Here is a 19,656-nt window from a genome sequence, read left to right as displayed (position 1 = left end):
AGCGTTAGCCTGCCCTGGACCAGGTTAGTTTCAGCATAAGTTGTCAGGGTAACTAAGTTTGAACTATCGTAAATTTGATTTATAAAAGAGAATCTGCCATTAATAAACGTGACTTACCAAAATAAGCCTGGCTTTTTCTGTAAGCTAGTTTTATGGAATAGCCCCCTGTTCTCTCTTCCCTCTGGTATTCTTATCCCTTCCATTCGTTCATCATTTTATTTTTTATTTTTTGTTTGTTTTCATGCTTTTTTCTACATTTTGCGCTCCACACTTCTATCCAGTAGGTGGCGGGAATGCACCATGCAAGTTGGTCTGCCAACAGAAGGCTTTTATTATGGCGTGTCGTGTGACGTCATGAGGCTGCGCCGCTACTGCGCTGTGATTCAATAGCAGAAAGGTTTGTTTTAAAGCTTTTACACAGATATAAACGGATTGATTAAAGTTTCAGGTTTTCACCAGATGCTAAATGATATACCTGCTGTTGGCATAGATGTAAAGTTGGTTTTATATTCGCACATTCGTTCATTTATAAGTCTCTATTAGCATGCAAGTATGACTTCTAAACAACATTAACACTGTTTATTTGACTGTGAACAATGTTGTACTTTGATAGTTTGTAATATGTGTTTTAAAGAAGGTTTAATTTATTAAATAGCATAATGTCATTACATTCTAAGTAAACATCACTATATAAGAAATGGAGTAACATAGTTTTATTCAGCTAATTTGTGGCTATTGTATCTTGCTCGGACTTAATCTTTTACCTGATTTCTGTTGAAGCAAGAGTTAAAGTGAAGTTATTTTGTTTCTCTTCATTGTTTTATTCATTTTCAACAGGACATTTTTATTTTTTTGTTCATTTTAAACAGGATAAAGTGTCCAAGCACAGAGAAAAACTCCTGCTGAAGCGACTGATCTCCACACTGTTATAAAGATGGCGTTTATTAAAGAGGAGAGTGAAGATGTGAAGATTGAAGAAACATTCACAGTCAAACAGGAAGATCTGCAGGAACAAACAGGTTGGTTTTCATACTGATATATTTTTCATAATAAGAATACTAAGGGCCTACTCACACTATGCCATCAGTACCGTGCCCAGGCCCGTTTCCCGGATCGTTTGAGAAGTGTGAGTGCGCTAAATCGCACTCAAGCACGGTTCACTTGGCCGGCCCTGGCCCGGTTGGAAGAGGTGTGCCTGAGCGCGGTACACTTGGGCTTTGGCGCGGTACGCTTGTGTGTGATCGCAAAACGCGCCAAAGCCCGAAACCGAAAGCGAGACGTGACTTTTAAGGGACTGTTTGATATGGATTTATTAATCATTCTTACTGTTCAGTGAATGCAAACTGCCGTAGTTTATTAAAGACGCAAATTCCTCACTGCACGCCAGCTGCGCGCCTTCAGCAGACCTCCTCATTCCTGCAGCACGAGAGCTTAATGATTGTTTATGAGCGCCAAAAGTGGCGGAAGTGTTCGGCGAAATATCTGACTGCGTGTCCCCGCATCCCTAAGGACTGTTTGGCGAAATATTTGACTGCATGTCACTGAATATCAAACGACTGAAACGATATAACTAGAGAAATCTCCACTGTGCTGCTGAGTGAGAGCGTATGGCAAGCCGTTTTAGCATTTAAACCTTGTTCTGACTATCCATAAATATATTTAGAGATATCTCTAGTTATATTTTGACTAGTCATAATTATAATTCGACTAGTCAGAATGACAATTAGAGATATCTGCAATTACAATTGTACTAGTACGAAATCAGATTGGAAATATCTGCAAATATATTATGACTAGTCATATTCCTCCATTGACATCCATTGAAAAATATTTGCTGATATCTCTAAATGAGTTTTGACTCGTCAAAAATCCAATTCAAGATATCTACAACTGTAATTCGACTATTAGTAAATTAATTAGAGATATCTTCAAATATATTTGTAAATATCTCTAAATATGACGAATTAAAGACATCTCCAAATGTATTATGACTAGTAAAAACTCAGAGATATCTCTAATTACAATTGTGACTAGTCAAAACTCATTTAGAGATATCTGCAAATATTTTTCAATGGAAGTCAATGGAGGAATATGACTAGTCATAATATATTTGCAGATATCTCCAATCTGATTTCGTACTTGTACAATTGTAATTGCAGATATCTCTAATTGTTATTCTGACTAGTCGAATTATAATTATGACTAGTCAAAATATAATTAGAGATATCTCTAAATATATTTATGGAGTCAGAGCAAAGATTTAAATGCTAAAAAGGCTTGCCATAGAAAGCGCTTCTGAACAGCGCAGCAGCGATGACGTAAGCGTGCCGAGGCCCGATATGGTGTGAGCGCGGGCCGTCGGGGGAGACGGGAGGGGGGACAAGCGTGCTTTGGCCCGGTTCGAGGCAACTGTACCTAGTGTGAGTACGGCCTAAATTAAGCCCTGAGTGTGCTGCCTAGTTCTCCTAAATGCACATAAGCATTTATTGAAAGACAGGAATAAGTTTCTTTTGTTACTTGTTCTCGTGTCTTTTGTCATTCATTTTATGTATTATTAGTCTCCCATTTTCTCTACCTTCTTAAGGTTATTGCTTTTCTTGTTTTTTTACTGTTTGTAAAGCGTCCTTGAGCACTGGCACTATATAAAATTAATAAAAATGATAAATTAAAAAGGTTTAACTGAGCTGACGATGTTTGACCTACAGTATTCTCATAGAAGATATCTGCTATTAGGTTGATGGTGTTGGCTTAGTACTTTCCATTTGCATTTGTCACGTTGATCACAATTCCCTTTTTTAAATCAACTTCTATGGGATTAAACTTGTTTCTAGTAGTTGTTAGTAGGTTTCCGCGAGTCATAAAATGTTGTAAACTCCAAAATCTAAAATTTAGGCCTTAAGAAGTCTTAAATTTACTGAAATATTGAGTTGTAGGTCTTAAATAAACTCTTCATTTTCCTTTGTTCATGTTTTGCTGTCAAATCTGGCAAAAACCCACACAATCACCAACAATCCATCTCAATAAAACTTTTAACTTTTAATTCAAAAAGGTCATTTTAACTCTATTTATCATAATGGTTTAATTATTTTCCTTACAATAACATTTACAAATCTGCTTTATGTATTACTGCTGAGGACATCGACCTGGATAGATTGTTGTACATAGATTCAGTTTGTGACAGTTTTTTTTAAATGTTTAAAACATTTGTTCATTTGTTTTTTATTTTAAATAAAGTTTTTGTTGGAAAAAAGTGTATGGTTACAAGTAAAGCTAGCTTGTTTTGACACAATATTTAAGATATTTTGCTAGGAAATATCTAAAATATTTAAATTTAATATTATTAAATAATTATTGTATTATTAATATTTAATATAAAAATATTTTTTTGATAGGACATATAATTTTTTTTTCATCTGGGCCTTTTGAAAAATTATTTGGTTTAAAATTTTATTCATAATGGTCTTAAAAATGTCTTAAAGTCTTAAATTTAACTTGGTGACACCTTGAAACTTTGGTTTAAATTATGTCAGAAAACGTGGATTCCCCCAATTTGAAATAAGCTGAATGAAATAGACACTACAATAATTGTTATAAAACATTGTACAGGATTCTTAACTATAATAATGTTGTTGTCGGACAACATGAGACAAAACAAACTATAGTGGAACAATAACGTTTAGCATTGCACTGACTACAACTGGCCAACAAACTAGTCTAAATGACTTTTGGGACTTTTTTTTAAGAATTAATTTTAGATCCTAAAAGTGTTATGCCGCTAGGCATGAGACGATAACCGTTTTCAAGGTATTGAGCTGTTTGAAAAAAGTCAAGGTTTTGAAATGCCAATATTTTCTGCTGTATCGTTCCTACGGTATATGTAATTTATTTTATTTTATTTTAGTTCTATTTTTTATGTTTTGTTTCAAGATTTTCAGGACAACAGTATCTCCAGTAGAAAAGATCTCCAAAAATGTCCTTTTAAATCGTAAAGAATTCTGTTTTCATGAAACAAATGAAGATAGAAGAAGTCAATGATTCATTAGAATGATTTAGCCTGACATGTTTACTGCTCCAAAATATTTTAAAAGCTTCTCAAAAGAAAATATATTGTGCTCAAAGAGGAAAAAGTGTTTGTTTATTACCCAGACATTTAAAAGAATATATTTTAGAGCAGTAATTACATTGTACAGTAGTGCAGTGAAACTGTGATATTTTCAATTAAGGTCATCATACCGTCAGAATCTTATACTGGCCAATGCCTAATGCTGCTTGATGTTGTTAACTCATATTTTGTAATTTTATAATTTTCCTTTGTATGTCTAGTCATGAACACACTAGTTTTTAGAGTGAGTAGCTGTTTATTATTCCTGGTCCTTTCTCCAATAGGCAACTGAAGTTCTAAAACAATAGCATATGAGATCAAGGCCCTGTTTCAGAAAGGAGGTTAAGTGAAAACTCGGGAGTACTTTAACCCTGAAATGAGAGAAACTCTGGGTTTTCAGTTTCAAAATGGCAGGTTTGTCAAACTCGAGAAAGCAGGGTAAGCCTGTTTCTGAAAGAGAGGTAACTTTAACTCAGAGTCAGTTACTGTGGTAACTTACTCTGCGAACCTAACCTGGTCAATAGCAGGTTTTATTCTCTAAACCCTGAGTTTTTGTTCAGTCTCCTTTTTTAAAGAAGAAGCGGTATTTCTCTTATGTGCGTTTTAGATTGGCTATGAGCATAAAAACTTGATTGATGGAAACGTCATGATGCACATAACTTTTGAAGTATAGGCATAAAAAACATGCGCATAACTGAGTAGGATAAACTTTTTATTCGATAAGAAAGGGTAAACTTACGTAAACTACGCAAGTACTTTTATTGAACAAATTCCAGTATGTGCATAAAAAAAGGTTTGTTATAAGAGATCATATGATGATGAAAATGTGTGTGAATGTACAAACCAGCAGGCCGAGCACACTGTAACACATCTGAAATGTTGTTTTGGTCATTATAAAATGCCTTTAACTGTTTCAGTATTAATGTTTTTATATTATTAATGACCTCCAGAGGGTCTGGAACGTGTCAAGAGCGTTTGTTTTCCGTGTCTCATGGCTTGAAACGCCACCACATGTTTATTGTGTGTCGTTATTGTCCTCTGAGGTGAAAGCCATTTATTAAATAAAGAAATTCTGTTTTTACTGTTGATATTTGGCACCAGTTAGTCTGGAAGTGACAATTTGTTGTTTTTGATTTATTGAATGGAAACACTGGTTTATTTGCATATCTTTTATGCGATATTCCAGTTTTGCAAATAAATTTAATTAACATTTTTGGATAGAAACATAGCTATTGCCTACATTTCAGTTACACAAAGAAAAAAGTCACGTACGAGAATGTCTTGTCCTTTTTTAATGAATAATTAGCTTAAATTCACAGACCTTCGACAGGGACTTTTACTGCAACTAGATTAATCGGATTATTACTCATTCAAAAACTAGGTTTTAGTACCTATTACATTCTTATTCAAATATTTTTATAGATTTTTTAAAAGTCTTAAATTTTTACACAACACACCAAAGAGGAATAAAAATTAATAAAATGAATAATTAAATAAAAATAGATTAAAAAATTAGGACATTAGGGATAAACTCTCACTTAGGATATAATAACCCCTTAGCGTTCAATGTAAGATAGGAAAGGCTGCCAAACCTCAAAACTTTTTTTTTGTAGAGCCTTGGATGGTGTACTTAAGGTGCTTGAGTTTAAGATGTGATAACACTTCTAATATCCAATGTTTGTGGGATGGCGGGTTTGTTTGTTTTTTTCCACCTGAGAAGAATCAAGAAGCAATAAATAAAGAAATAAATCAATAAAGAAGCAAAAGCTATGATCTCTATGTGATTAGCTGACAGGTACACTTTTTTTTCTGGCACTGTATCAAAAATTGAGGTCAAAGGATTAGGATCCAAATCTTTATTACATATAGATGAAAATGATCTAAAATATTGGTCCAAAATGTATTTAATCTAGGGCATTCCCAGAACATATCACTCAAAACCACATCTAGGGCAAGATAAATCTGAACCTGAATACATTTTTGCCATTTTGCTCCTAGATAGGTGAAGCATGTGAAGCAACTTAAACTGAAGAAGAATGTCTACTACATACAGAAGATGAGTGTACCAGTTCTATGGCAGTGGTTCTCAAACTGGGGGTCGCGACCCGCATTCAGGGGGTTGTGAGAGGGATTTAAAAATTGTGTAATTTTTTGTGATTTATAATATATATTTTTCAATATCACAAGTTAATGCTACAAATATTTTCTGATTTTTACAAAGATTTTACTGATTAACCATTAGAGTGTTTAAAAAATGCGAATCAAACGTCATGACTGTGCAGTGGCTAGCTTGCTAGTTATCACTACAGCATGAGCACGCATCTGCACATGAAAACCCTCACCTGCCGAGATGGATAAATTTGTCATTTGTAAATCTTAAAATGTCGAGGAAACTGTGGACAGTTTGCCTGAGTCATCGGAACCATCTACTTCCACTAAGCATAAGAGCAAACCAGAAAAACAGTTTGTGTAATTGGCCGCCCAATACTAGTATAGGAAATTTGGCATTGCCAATCCAAACTATCAATTTTTTGTTTTCAAGAATTCTTTTCTTATGCAAGGATTTTTCTTATTCCAGAGAAATGTAGAAATACAATTATTTTACTCCTTGAAAAATGACTTGGGAATAAAAATAGACACGGTCTGAAGTAGAAACAGAAATCTTAGTAGTATTGTCATTTTAATAGAATATATTCCCAGATATTCCCAGCCAAAGATAAAGGAAGGGTTGACCACCGCGTCATGTCTCGTTTGGCTTTGTCTAAAGTCGTTTTAAAAATTATTATTTAACAAATCCTAATATGTACGTGTTACACTCACACCCAGATATACACATTTATCAGGACTTGCTGAAAATGGAAAGGATTTGAAGAACATTTGCTGTGCACTATCATTGATGGGGAAAAAGAGACTCTTTGTCCGAAATAACAATACTACCATACTCTACTTCTGACATTAAGGGAAGTTCAATTCAATTCAGCTTTATTTGTATAGCGCTTTTACAATGTAGATTGTGTCAAAGCAGCTTCACATAAATGGTCATAGTAACTGGAACAGTGTGGTTCAGGTTTTAGTATTTAAGTTCAGTTCAGTTCAGTTTAGCTCAGTCCAGTGTGATTTAATCATTACTGAGAGTTCAAACACTGAAGAGCCAATTCATCGATGCGTAGCTCTACCAATCCTGAACCATGCGAGGCAGTGGCGACAGCGGAGAGGGAAAAAAAACTTCACCTGATGGGAGTGAAGAAAAATAACCTTGAGAGAACCAGACTCAGTTGGGCACGACCATTTTAATTTCTCCGCTGGCCAAAAGTCTTGTGCAGAGCTTCATTCGCCGTGGTTTAGGCTGGAAGATGGCCTCAGCGAAGACTCGTCTGTCCCTGGAGCGTCGCTGGAATCAGACTCATGTTCAAGTAACTGCTTGTCTAGAAGAAAATGGTCAATCTTGGAATAGAAAGGAAGATAGATATTTAAATCTCTAAGGGTCATTTACACCGTATGTCTGAAGGAAGGAGTTGATACATTGTGCTGGCTGACTTATTGTATTTCTCGAAGAGCTAGAGCGGTCCAAAATTGGGTGCAAAACACAATTTAAATCGCCTCCTCAAATTAAATTGTGTGTGTCGAGACTAAGCAAAATTGAAAATAAATCACTGAAAAATTGTACATTGTCCCAATTAGGAGCATACACATTGGCCAGGACCACAGACATGTTAAAAGTTTGGATTATTATGTATCTGTCTTTTTATCCAACACATTTGACTCAATGACAAACTGTAGATTCTTATGTATGAGTACAGCAACGACCCTACTTTTGCTATTGAAGTTAGAATGATATATTTGTGTATAGCCTCCTCTACTAAACTTAATATAGTCTTTTTTTCAACAGATGTGTCTCCTGTAAATATACAATATCAGGTTTTAACTTAATATATGCGAACACCTTCTTTCGTTTCACTGGGTGATTTTACCCCCGCACATTCCAACTGGTAAAGTTTGTCTTTACTCCACCAATTTTATGGAGGGCTGTCGAAAACATTTATCAGAAACTTCCGAAAGGTATCTGTGGGTTTTGAATGTAGGGAGATGTGTTGGAGAGAGGGAAGAAAGAAAAAAAAAATAGAGAGAAAAAAAGAGGTGATCGCACATACACTTATAAACACGAAACAATACAAGATTGAAACCTTGCGTGTAAACTTGCACACACTTCCAGCTACTCCCACTCTTAACTAGCTTACCATGTGGGGCCTCATATGTAAAGCAAAACAATTTGAACAGCTCTTGATGTTTTACTACAAAGGTACCCCATTATTGACTAAATATACTTGAGAACTAGAAATAACAACAACGAACACGTGCTATAGTGATCAATGGCTTTCTTCAAAATATCCTCTTTTCGGAAAAGTAGTGGCATTTAATCAGGAAGGTGCGTGGCGGTTCCTTGTCATCCACTGGTTTGCTGCGTAGAGTGTGGTGTGCCCGGTCCAGAAGTGGAGTCCTCTTAAGGTTCAGAATATCTTTCAGAAGGCAGGCTACAAATTCAGTCACGTGTCTGCCGTGCTCCAGTCCTTCTTAAACTCCTGTTATGCGGAGAATTGAGCGGCGAGACCCCTCCTCAATATCTTTGCTTCGGTCTCTCAGCAGAGCCAGCTCCTTTTTCACTATACTAAACTCTTTTTCCACAGTAGTAAGTGAGTCAGAGTATCCACCCTAAACAGACTCCAGACACTCCAGTCACTCGCTGTTCCGCTGCTTCCTCTCTGGCGTTAATGTGCTCCACAGCATTATGTGACTGTCTGAAGCTGGTCAATTTGATTACAAAGTTAATTTGACCGTGCAACGGCTTTTTCAAAATCGGCCTAATTAAATCACCCTTTAGTGCAGGGATCACCAAACTTGTTCCTGGAGGGCCGGTGTCCTGCAGATTTTAGCTCCAACCCTAATCAAACACACCTGGACAAGCTAATCAAGGTCTCACTAGGTATACTTGAAACATCCAGGCAGGTGTGTTGAGGCAAGTTGGAGCTAAATCCTGCAGGGACACCGGCCCTCCAGGACCGAGATTGATGACCCCTGCTTTAGTGCATCAATAGCTTGAAGGACTGCACTGTTATCACTCGCCAGAGCCGTCTCTTTTTTTTTTTTTTTAAGATGCAGCTTGCACTTCGGGTTAGCATTAGCATGGAGGCTAGTAGCGGATTCTGCCTCCCTAAGGTTGCTTCGACCTTTATTCATCCTGATTTAAAATTAATTACCCTCAGAACAGCTAAACTCATACACTTATAAACGCTTATTTTCCAGGATAGGTAGGTTTAAGGTATTAAGGATAAGAGCAATATTAAGCAAAATTTTAAGTTTCATGTAAGGACCTCAACAGTTTGCGTCTTCACATGGCGCCGCTCCAACCAGAAGTCCAAAAAATATATAACAATATTCACAATGAAACACAAAACCCTCAGCACTTATAACTCAAATGAAAGTGAAAGGAAAAAAATGTGAATGATTTCAGGCCAGCAGATTCATCCGATTTGAAAACGGAAAAATAATAATGATAATAATACTACGGGGAGAAATGAAATGAGAATTTGGGCAAAGAAAACAAAAACTTTTGGTCAAGGGAAATGAGAGGAGAATGGCGAATGTGGAGGTGTGGATGTGAAGGTTGAGGGTGTTGACGAATCCAGCTGGTGAGTAGCAGCCTCAGGTGCCTAACAGGAAACTCTGAAGTTTTTGGTGACGCACTCGTTTACAGACATCACGAGCACTTCGGTAACAAGACATCAGCCTTTGCTCTGTTGCCTTGATACGTACTTTCGCTTTTTGTTTCTCACAGCCAGTCATTAAGTTTACACTGCTCGTCTCGACCCGGTTTCTCTACTCGTTTCCCTGCACTGCAAAAGTTTAGTCAACTTCTTTTTCTTCCGCACACCACATAATGCTGCGCTCTTCGACTCTTCTCCTCTTCTTTATACCCATTTCCTTTTTGCCGTCCCATGGGTGGAGACCAATTAAACAATGTTGTCACTGAAAACGCCAACAGTCATATATGCATGATTATATGCTGTCAGGCTTTGTAATCAAAAAATGTTGTTATATTAGAGGCCAATGGAGAAAAAAAACAGCCATGAATATAATGAATAGAGAGTAAATTTGGCCAGAGTTTATTGAGTTTTTTATTTTTTCAAAGCATTTTCCCTGAATATGTCAAAATAATATGTCCCCAAATAACAGTCTGTTTGCTGAAACACAGGGAAAGTTTTGGCCAAACTCAAAATCACCCCAGAATGGATGAAAATGACCCAACAGCACACAAGGGGTAAGGTACACATTTCAGCCTTTATGCAGATGCTGTACAGCATCTTGGTCACTAATCTCGGTCCTGGAGGGCCGGTGTCCCTGCAAGGTTTAGCTCCAACTTGTCTCAACACACCTGCCTTGATATTTTAAGTATACCTAGTAAGACCTTGATTAGCTTGTTCAGGTGTGTTTAATTAGGGTTGGAGCTAAAATCTGCAGGACACCAGCCCTCCAGGAACAAGTTTGGTGACCCCTGCTGTACAGGTATGTCTCATGTCTGCAAGGCAAATATTCAGCTAATTGTTCAGTTGTTACCCCACAACATTTTTTTCTGATGTGTTTATCAGTCAGGCCACAGAATGAACAAGTATTCCCTGTGTGGTGATATGTGAACAGGTTATTGAGATTGGCTGTTCTGTGTCATGATCCAGGGTTGCTGGGGCAACAGGGGCAGAGCCAGCACGAGCAGCCTGACACAGAAGGCAGAAATATTGCTAATGAGTGCATGCTTTAATAAAGTGAAATTCTGAGTTCTAAAGCAATGGTCCACTCTGTTTAACATGACATGGTGTCAGAATGAAAGTCCTCAGTGCACTCCTATCATTTGAGAAGGAGACGAAAGGATAATGTTAAAGTTTCACACGCCCTAAGGTTTTGATTATGCACAGCCATCAAGTTGGCTGGCGTGGAAGCAGCGTTTATCTTGATTTAGAATTTCAACAAAATTTGACAAGGAAGACAGTGATGTACAGGTTCACTGCTCTATGCAATGGGCAAGCAGGCTAAACCCATAATCAGCACATTTTCATTTTCTGTAGAGGAGGAAAATGATTACTACAATGCAGTAGTTAAAAAGTTTGATGAACATTTTGTGACCAAACGCAACTTGAATCTTTACTGTGCTTGATTCACAAACAGAATAAATGAAATTGGGAAAGTATCGAAGCGTTCGTCATGAGTCTATATGAGCTGGCAGAGTTTCATGATTTCCATGCAATTAATGACAAGCAGATTTGTGATCGCATTGTGATTGGAATTGCAAACAGCAACGTGTCGGAAAAGCTGCAGTTAGAGACCGATTTGACGCTAAAGAAAGCGATACATATTGCTCGCCAGTTGGAACTGATTAAAACAAAGCGTTAAAATTCGAGGAGCAGGTGATGTAAGTGAAGTGGGCTACAAGTCTAAGCATGGAGGCAATTTAAGAAATACACAGGAGGTAAATACAGAAATTCTGAAACTAAACTAAGAGATGAAAGTAGTAAAGTTACATGTTCAAGTTGTGAAAAAAAGCACAAATATGGGGCCTGAACTGCTTGGGGTAAACAATGCCGCAGGTGTAATAAACAGGACATTTCGAAGTTGCTAGTAAAACAAAAACTGTAAAAAAAAAAAAAAAAGTGACCAGTGATCAACAAGATGATGAAACTAAGAGAATATGGTTTCTGGGGTCAGTTTCTGATGATGCTAACGAAGATAGATGGCATGTAAAGTTACCAATGCAGGGGACTACTGTTAATTTCAAAATTGATACTGGCGCAGATATCACAGTTATGTATGAACAAACATTTCTAAAATTTCCTGTTTGCCCCTATCTTACTTAAACATCTGCTGACATCTGAAGTCCCGGTGGCAAATTGGACTATAATGGTAAATTCATAGCCTGTACAGAAAGGAAAGGACAAAGTGTCAGTTTCCTGACATAGATTGTTAAAGGCCCATACAATAACAATCTCCTCAGTCATATAACTGCCCGTGAATTTATACTGGTGAGTAGAGTTGATTCTGTCAACATGTAGGACTCTTTTTTTGGAAACTTTAGACTCTTTAACTGCATGCCAATCAAAATTGAGCTCAGAGAAGATGCTTAACGATACAGCCTCTCTTCCCCTCGTTGAGTCCCCTTTCCATTGCTGCCAAAAGTGGAAGAGGAGCTGCAGTGAATGCTAAAGTCACTGAAACTACAGACTGGTGTGCACCAATGGTGCCTGTGATAAAGAAAACTGGCAAAAATAGAATCTGCGTTGACCTAAAGAAACTGAATGAAGCAGTAAAGCTAGAAGGATTCACTCTGCCTAAACTGGAGGATATCTTACCAAAACTATTTGGTGCATGCATTTTCTCCACATTAGATGCGTCCAGTGGATTCTGGCAGATAGCATTGGATTCAAGCTGCAGAAAACTCACAATTTTTATAACACCAGTTATAAAAAAGTGAACTTAAAAACACATCTGTGATGTTGACAGGTTATGGTTAAGAGTTTGACGATTGTAAGCAAAGGATATTGTTAAGTTGATATCTGTAACCAGGATGGAAAAATAATTTGCTTTGTTCTATGTTGCTAAAAGGGAACTTGCTATATATTTACTACAGGGGGGCATCATCACTTTAAGGAGGGGAGATGTGGTGATATGTGAACATGTCGGGGTACAGGGTTGCTGGGGCAACGGGAGCGGAGCAATTTACATTGTAAAAGCACTAGATAAATAAATTGTTCTACAGGTTTTACGTTCAGAAGATGAATAATTTGAGTAAACCGTTCTGAGTACTGGTCAGAGCACAAAGGATGAGGAGACAGGTTATCTACATTTACATTTACATTTACATTTAGTCATTTAGCAGACGCTTTTATCCAAAGCGACTTACAAATGAGGACAAGGAAGCAATTTACACAACCAAGAGCAACAATGAATAAGTACTAAAGGCAAGTTTCAGGTCTGTAAAGTCTAAGAAGGGAAGTGTTAGTAGTTTTTTTTTTTTTTTTGTACAATTAGTGTGATATTCTGTTTTAACAGTTTTAACTGTTTTAACAGTTTATATTGAATGTTGAGGAGTGGACCCCAGATGAAAATACAAGGATGTACATAGTCTGAACAATAATAAGTACAATAAAAATAATAAATAAGCTACAAATGTATAAACAAAATTTGCTGTTATGTATTAAACCAGTATTACTTATTAACATCAGTGACATTTTTTTACTAAACAATTTAGATAAGTAGAAATGAGATTTATCTGGAAAAAGGTCTAGATTAAACATTCATGTGTCGATAGAATACTCATTCACATGCAGGTATACATTAAATGCCCAGAAATGCTACAAATTGTGAGGCAGTTAAACAGTCTTTCAGCCATACTAGCCCCTTTCCACGTTTGATCTATAACATATCAGATTCACATTACAATATAAACTGTTAGGAAAACCTCAAAGGAAAATAATAACGGCGATCTGAATAACTGAATGATCATTACGGGACATGTCCGGGCTTGTTCGTATACTAAAGATGTATATAAAATTGTTTGGGTAAAACAGAAACCATTAACAAATTAATAACGAAAGGGCTTATTTTGAGTCCAGTGACTAGCATCCAGATATTGCATCTGCAGCAATCATTGAAAGCGAATGGGTATAAAACGTCCTCTCAGCTGTTAATGCGCACAGCTTTCACGCACCCGCAGACATCGGCAGCTCCTCTCACTTAGGGATGGCTGATGTGAAACTGACGTTTCGACACAGTGTCGAGATCCTGAAGCACAAGTATTTTGAAACACTGCACCGAAGCACCCAAGTCACATGACTTAAGTGTTTCGAAACACCTGGTCACGTAACTAAAGCGATTCAAAGTAATGATCAGCTCAGAAGACCTGGCGAATCTGTATTTGACTACCAAGGTCAGAGAAAATCCCTGTTTCATATGGCCTAGTGGACTGTGCGTGTGCCTGCTGTTGCTATGCTTCGAATTACTTTTTTGGTTCGAATCCCAACTTGTACAAATACTCTGAAATCATGGTTTTGTGTGTTTTAATCATGTTTCTGTTTTGTGTAGCCTAAATAGGATACAGCTGCAGTTACGCCATCAATTTAGCATCATTTTTGTAACACTGTAAAACAATAATTAATATTTTACAGTACTGTGATGGTTGGGTTTTGGGTTTGGGTAGACGTTAATAAAATGCAATAAATGGAAAATTTAATGAATAATATAAATAATTCTTGACAACTTCAGGCCACATTGTCTGATCTAGAAATAACCCTGTTTTAAGACCAAAACAAGACATATTTATTTAGAAAGTGTTTATTCGGTTGTCAGACCAACGTTGAAACAAAACAATACAAGAACAAAGCATTACCAACTGGTATTAAAGGATTTCAAAATGGCTATATTAGCCTGGTTTCGAACCCACTATCCCCGCATGGTAGTCAGACACCTTTACCACTCCACTAAGTAACTTGAAGATTCAATTATACAAAGTGGGGTGTTATTACCTCAATTTGCTCAACTGTTCTTTGCTAAAGCTGTTTCAGTGCAATACATAAAAAATGACCACTAGATGTCACTGTAGAGTGGGGTTTCGAAACGTTTCACAGCTTCGACACATTTGCTTTGACTGTTTCAGTGTTTCATGAAGCCTCGCTTTGCCCACCACTACTGTCACTATGTGCTGCGCTTTTCTTCCACAACACACCCAAACAAGTGCGGTTTCAGAATAAGAGTCCCATTTGTAGGTAACTTTACTAGGTAAATAAACATGAATTGCATTAAATCTGCTTAAATGTGTACACATTAATGGACAGAACTAAATATTATCTGATTTATTTTACATTTAATGTGCATCAAAATTACAATGTGTGTAGCCAATGTTTTAGTGTCTTCACTTTTCAGCTTTTTATGAGAGTTTGTAAGACTTAATGAAAACTAATGTTTTATCTATTTATTTCAGACCTAAGAGAGAATGAGGGGAGGAAAGAGGAGGAACATCATGTCAAAATTGAGGAAAAAAACTATTTACAGACTGATGGTATTTTGAAAAGGACAGACAAGACTCGTTTCACTTGCACTCACTGTAGAAGGAGTTTTGGAAAAAAAGGCTATCTTAAGATTCACATGATGATCCACACTGGAGAGAAACCATTCACATGCACTCAGTGTGGAAAGAGTTTCAGCTGCTTATCACACCTTAATGTACACATGATGATCCACACTGGAGAGAAACCATTCACGTGCACTCAGTGTGGAAAGAGTTTCAGCAAATCATCACACCTTAATAAACACATGATGAGCCACACTGGAGAGAAACCATTCACATGCACTCAGTGTGGGAAGCGTTTCAGTCAATCATCATCCCGTAGTAAACACATGATGATCCACACTGGAGAGAAACCATTCACATGCACTCAGTGTGGAAAGAGTTTTAGCCAATTATCACACCTTGATCTACACATGATGATCCACACTGGAGAGAAACCATTCACGTGCACTCAGTGTGGGAAGAGTTTCAACTATTTATCACACCTTAATCACCACATGATGATCCACACTGGAGAGAAACCATTCACATGCCTTCAATGTGGGAAGAGTTTCAGCAAATCATCATCCCTCAATCAACACATGAGGATCCACACTGGAGAGAAACCATTTACATGCACTCAGTGTGGGAAGAGTTTCAGCAAATCATCATCCCTTAATAAACACATGAGGATCCACACTGGAGAGAAACCATTCACATGCACTCAGTGTGGAAAGTGTTTTACCTGCTCATCAAACCTTAATCAGCACATGAGAATTCACACTGGAGAGAAACCATTCATATGCACTCAGTGTGGGAAAAGTTTCAGCCAGTCATCATCCCTTAATTACCACATGAAGTTCCACGCTGGAGAGAAACCATTCACATGCACTCAGTGTGGGAAGAGTTTCAGCCAATCATCACACCTTAATAAACACATGAGGATTCACACTGGAGAGAAACCATTTACATGCACTCAGTGTGGAAAGTGTTTTACCTGCTCATCAAACCTTAATCAGCACATGAGGATCCACACTGGAGAGAAACCATTCATATGCACTCAGTGTGGGAAAAGTTTCAGCCAGTCAACATCCCTTAATTACCACATGAAGTTCCACGCTGGAGAGATACAATTCACTTATACTTAAGCCGCGGTTACACTGTACTTTTCATAACAAGACCTCTCTGGACAGAAATGTAAAATATGGACCAGTCGCTCAGTTAATGTGTAATCATCTTGTTTAATCCCGCCCCTTTTCTAGGGCTGCTCGATTATAGAAAAAATCATAATCACGATTATTTTGGTAATAATTGTAATCACGATGATTCAAAACAATTATCAGTTAAGTCAAAATTATTTACCCTGAATTTTATTTTTGTATATAAATATTTCCCAAATGATGTTTAACAGGAATTTATCACAGTATTTTCTATAATATTTTTTTCTTCTGGAGAAAGGCTTATTTGTTTTATTTCGGCTAGAATAAAAGCAGGTGTAAATATTTTGTAACCTATTTTAATAGCTCAATATTATCAGCCCCCTTAAGCAATATACATTTTTTGATTGTCTGCTGAATAAACTACTTTTGTACAATGACTTGCCTAATTACATGAATTAAGCCTTTGAATTTCACAATAAGCTAAATACTAGTATCTTGAAAAATATCATCTTAACAAAGATAAAAGAAATCAGTTATTAAAGATCAGTTAGTAAATCTGTTTGGGTTGAAAATAAATCTTTCCATTAAACAGAAATTGGGGGAAAGGGTCGCTAATAATTCAGGAGGGCTAAAAACTCTGACTTTAACTGTAAATATGCACAGTTATTTTCCTCCCTGTAAAAAAAGGGAAAGGGAAATACATACAATAGAATAAAAATATGAAACAAAGTGTGCTTTAAAAATCTTAACTGTTAGAAAAAAAACTTCAGCTACAAACATCCTTCAGTCAAGAGCAGTGAGGGATTTTCTCCCTTTGTTTTTTGATTAATAAGAAAAACAGGCGGCAGCAGGAATATTGCGCGCCTTCTCTTTAAGAATAGTGCAGTATAACTGATATGGTTTCTCTTTCACTTGTCTTTTTATTGTTACTTGTTTGTTTATTACACAAATGAGGGTTAATATGAATATTCACTAAACATTACGCTCTGACACAAATCTTATATTTGACCATTAAATCGCTCGCATTAAGATGGCGTTAGATGTGTGTGCTCTGCTTGTCTCTGAGGCTAAGTGCCCAAACACAACAGCATACGCTCTTTTCGCTTTTAAAACATGAATGATTCGAACATACATCAATGAGTGATGCGCATTCCATGCTGCAAACAACACAGTACATGATTTTAGTCATTTTCACGTGAAACTGAGCTTTGCAGAGCAACAAATGTGTACAACTGGAAAGGGGGCGGTATATGATGCAGTAATTGTTTATCTCAATTTAGTTTCATAACCATTAGAAGCCAAAATCAAAATCGAAACCAGATTTTCAATTAATTGCACAGCCCTACCCTTTTTGCAGTTTCGTACAAAAGAATTCCGCATGCTAAAACTCAAGTGTGACAGCAGCTTTGGTGTGGGATGAGTTTCAGCAACTCCCCAGACCTTAAAAAACACATGAAGACCCACACTGGAGAGAAACCATTCACATGCACTCAGTATGGGAAGAGTTTCAACCGATCAGCAAACCTTAATAAACACATTAAGATCCACACTGGTGTGGAACAGTATATGTGCTTTGAGTTTGAAAAGACTTTTATTACAGCTCCAAAATTGAAACTGTACCTGATGATTCACACTGACGAGGTTTAATCCTTTAACACATCTGAAAACACAAGATTATTGACACTGGAGAGAAACCGTACAGATCTGATCAGTGTCTACAGAATTTCGCTCATTCGACACAGCTTAAGAAACACATGGACAAAAAGTTGCACAAATGACATGAATGCACCTAAACATTTTCTCATGTGCACAGGATGTTTCATGTCTGAATAATGTTTGATGTGGCTGAGTGACAGTAAACGCAATCATGGCATCTGGGAGAAGAAAAGTTTTGTAAACATCTGGCAAACAGCACCTCTGTGGTTTAAAATCTCTTTGCAGGTGATTGTACAGGTGCGGATACATCTGTACTCCACTCTCCATTGTATTCATGTAGTTTGTGTTGTTTTGGATGGTGTTCTCTGTCTGACTCCATAAATGAGAAGCAAATCACTGGGTAGACACTGCACATCAAAGAAGGTGGAGCTCCAGGACGGTTAGTTTTCAGTATACCAGGGCCTCAAGTTTAGAAAGCCCATTCAATTGTCCTGTGTAGCAGCTTTTTTTAGTAAAATTTCTTTACTTTTAGGTTCAAAATTCTTCATAGTTTACTATATTTACTTTTTTGAGTAGAATACAATCGTGATGAATATTGTATGATTTAGGCAGAGCGACATGTATTAAGTTTTACAATATTAATACACTGTGATGATCCCAAGACTCCAGATTGGAGTATGTGGTAAATACTGATTGGTTGCTTGAATTACTTATCAATGGGTAACTAAAAGTTGTTGTGCTAGCTACCCCAAGATGCTGTGGCTACTCAGGAGTCCTCATGTCAAGACCTGCCATCTCATTGATTCTTTAACCTTATGGTTTTGTTTTGCATTGCTTGTATCATGTAGCTAAAGTGTTGTTGTGATTTATATCCTAAGTTCTTTATCTTCATTATTATCCCTAGACATTTGTTGGTTGCTTTGATTGATTGTTCTATGACTTGCATTTTATAATAAATAGTTAGCATTCAGGTTATTTTGTTGACTCATCTCTCTTTTATGTTGCAACTCAAACAATCGGGTCGCAAAACTTTGTAAAATGTGTCTGGTTGTGTCCGAGATCTTGTTCTTTTCAGTCATGACCATGGCTGCGAGTAGGAACCTAGATTGAGCGGTAAATTGAGAACATTGCCTTTAGTCTTAGCTCCTTCACCACAACAGACAATCCCATGAACTGCATAACTGCTGCCGCTGCACTGATCCATCTTTTAATCTCACCAAACTGGAGATGGCCACCTTTTTCAAGTCAAGCACCGTGGTTTTTGACTTGTAGGTGCTGTTTCTTTCCCTGCCATGTCACACTCAGCAGCAAATTGTCCCTCTGCATGCTGAAGGTCTATGTCCTATGAAGCCAACGGGACAACATTATCTGCAAATGACAGAGACAGTCCTAGCCTACACCTACAATCATGTCAGTTAAATTATTATATTTTTGAGATCAGCCTAAAATAACACATTTACAAAATAAAATGAATAAATAGATGGATGGATAGACATTGTAGTGATGGAAGGGGAAGTAGGATGTCTTGTCTAACCATAAACCAAGATGGAGCTCTCTCAGAAGGGATGGACCAGTGCGCGAGTTGTCTAAAACTGAAAACTTTATTGTTCCAGTTAAATTAATTGACTAAATTATCAAACTGTTTTAAATAT

The 19,656-nt window shown here is 37.0% G+C and overlaps 1 protein-coding gene and 1 long non-coding RNA gene across 6 annotated transcripts; both read left to right on the top strand.

The window, feature by feature from the left end:
• The first annotated feature begins 356 nt into the window (after positions 1 to 356).
• LOC137491082 (uncharacterized) lies at positions 357 to 18,976 on the top strand. 5 transcript variants are annotated; one of them, XR_015483355.1, is made up of 4 exons: positions 357 to 397; positions 870 to 1,019; positions 15,123 to 18,203; positions 18,517 to 18,976. XR_015483355.1 is itself a non-coding variant. In XM_087248848.1 (3 exons), the coding sequence occupies exons 2-3, from the start codon at positions 935 to 937 to the stop codon at positions 16,334 to 16,336; spliced, it is 1,299 nt and encodes a 432-aa protein (XP_087104974.1). In that variant the 5' UTR covers positions 357 to 397; positions 870 to 934; the 3' UTR covers positions 16,337 to 18,976. The 5 variants fall into 5 exon arrangements, 3 of the variants coding, with proteins under 3 accessions (XP_087104974.1, XP_087104975.1, XP_087104977.1); XR_015483356.1 differs by having other exon boundaries at positions 838 to 1,019; XM_087248848.1 differs by having other exon boundaries at positions 15,123 to 18,976.
• Positions 3,924 to 11,783, top strand: LOC147845097 (uncharacterized). The gene is made up of 4 exons (XR_015483797.2): positions 3,924 to 7,066; positions 7,517 to 8,980; positions 9,185 to 10,457; positions 10,664 to 11,783. It is a non-coding gene; the product is annotated as an uncharacterized LOC147845097 (long non-coding RNA).
• Positions 18,977 to 19,656: the final 680 nt, after the last annotated feature.

The sequence above is a fragment of the Danio rerio genome, chromosome 4 (genome assembly GCF_052040795.2).
Source record: "Danio rerio strain M-AB ecotype USA chromosome 4, GRCz13ab, whole genome shotgun sequence".
In the NCBI taxonomy this organism is placed as follows: domain Eukaryota; kingdom Metazoa; phylum Chordata; class Actinopteri; order Cypriniformes; family Danionidae; genus Danio; species Danio rerio.
Note: the sequence above shows the minus strand (reverse complement) of the source record. Positions and strands in the feature narration are given on the sequence as shown.

Excerpts from the sequence above, each read along its gene's own strand:
- LOC137491082 (XM_087248848.1), top strand. The coding sequence starts at position 935 with ATGGCGTTTATTAAAGAGGAGAGTGAAGATGTGAAGATTGAAGAAACA. Across the intron at positions 1,020-15,122 it reads AGATCTGCAGGAACAAACAG|ACCTAAGAGAGAATGAGGGG; the intron begins GTTGGTTTTCAT and ends TATTTATTTCAG.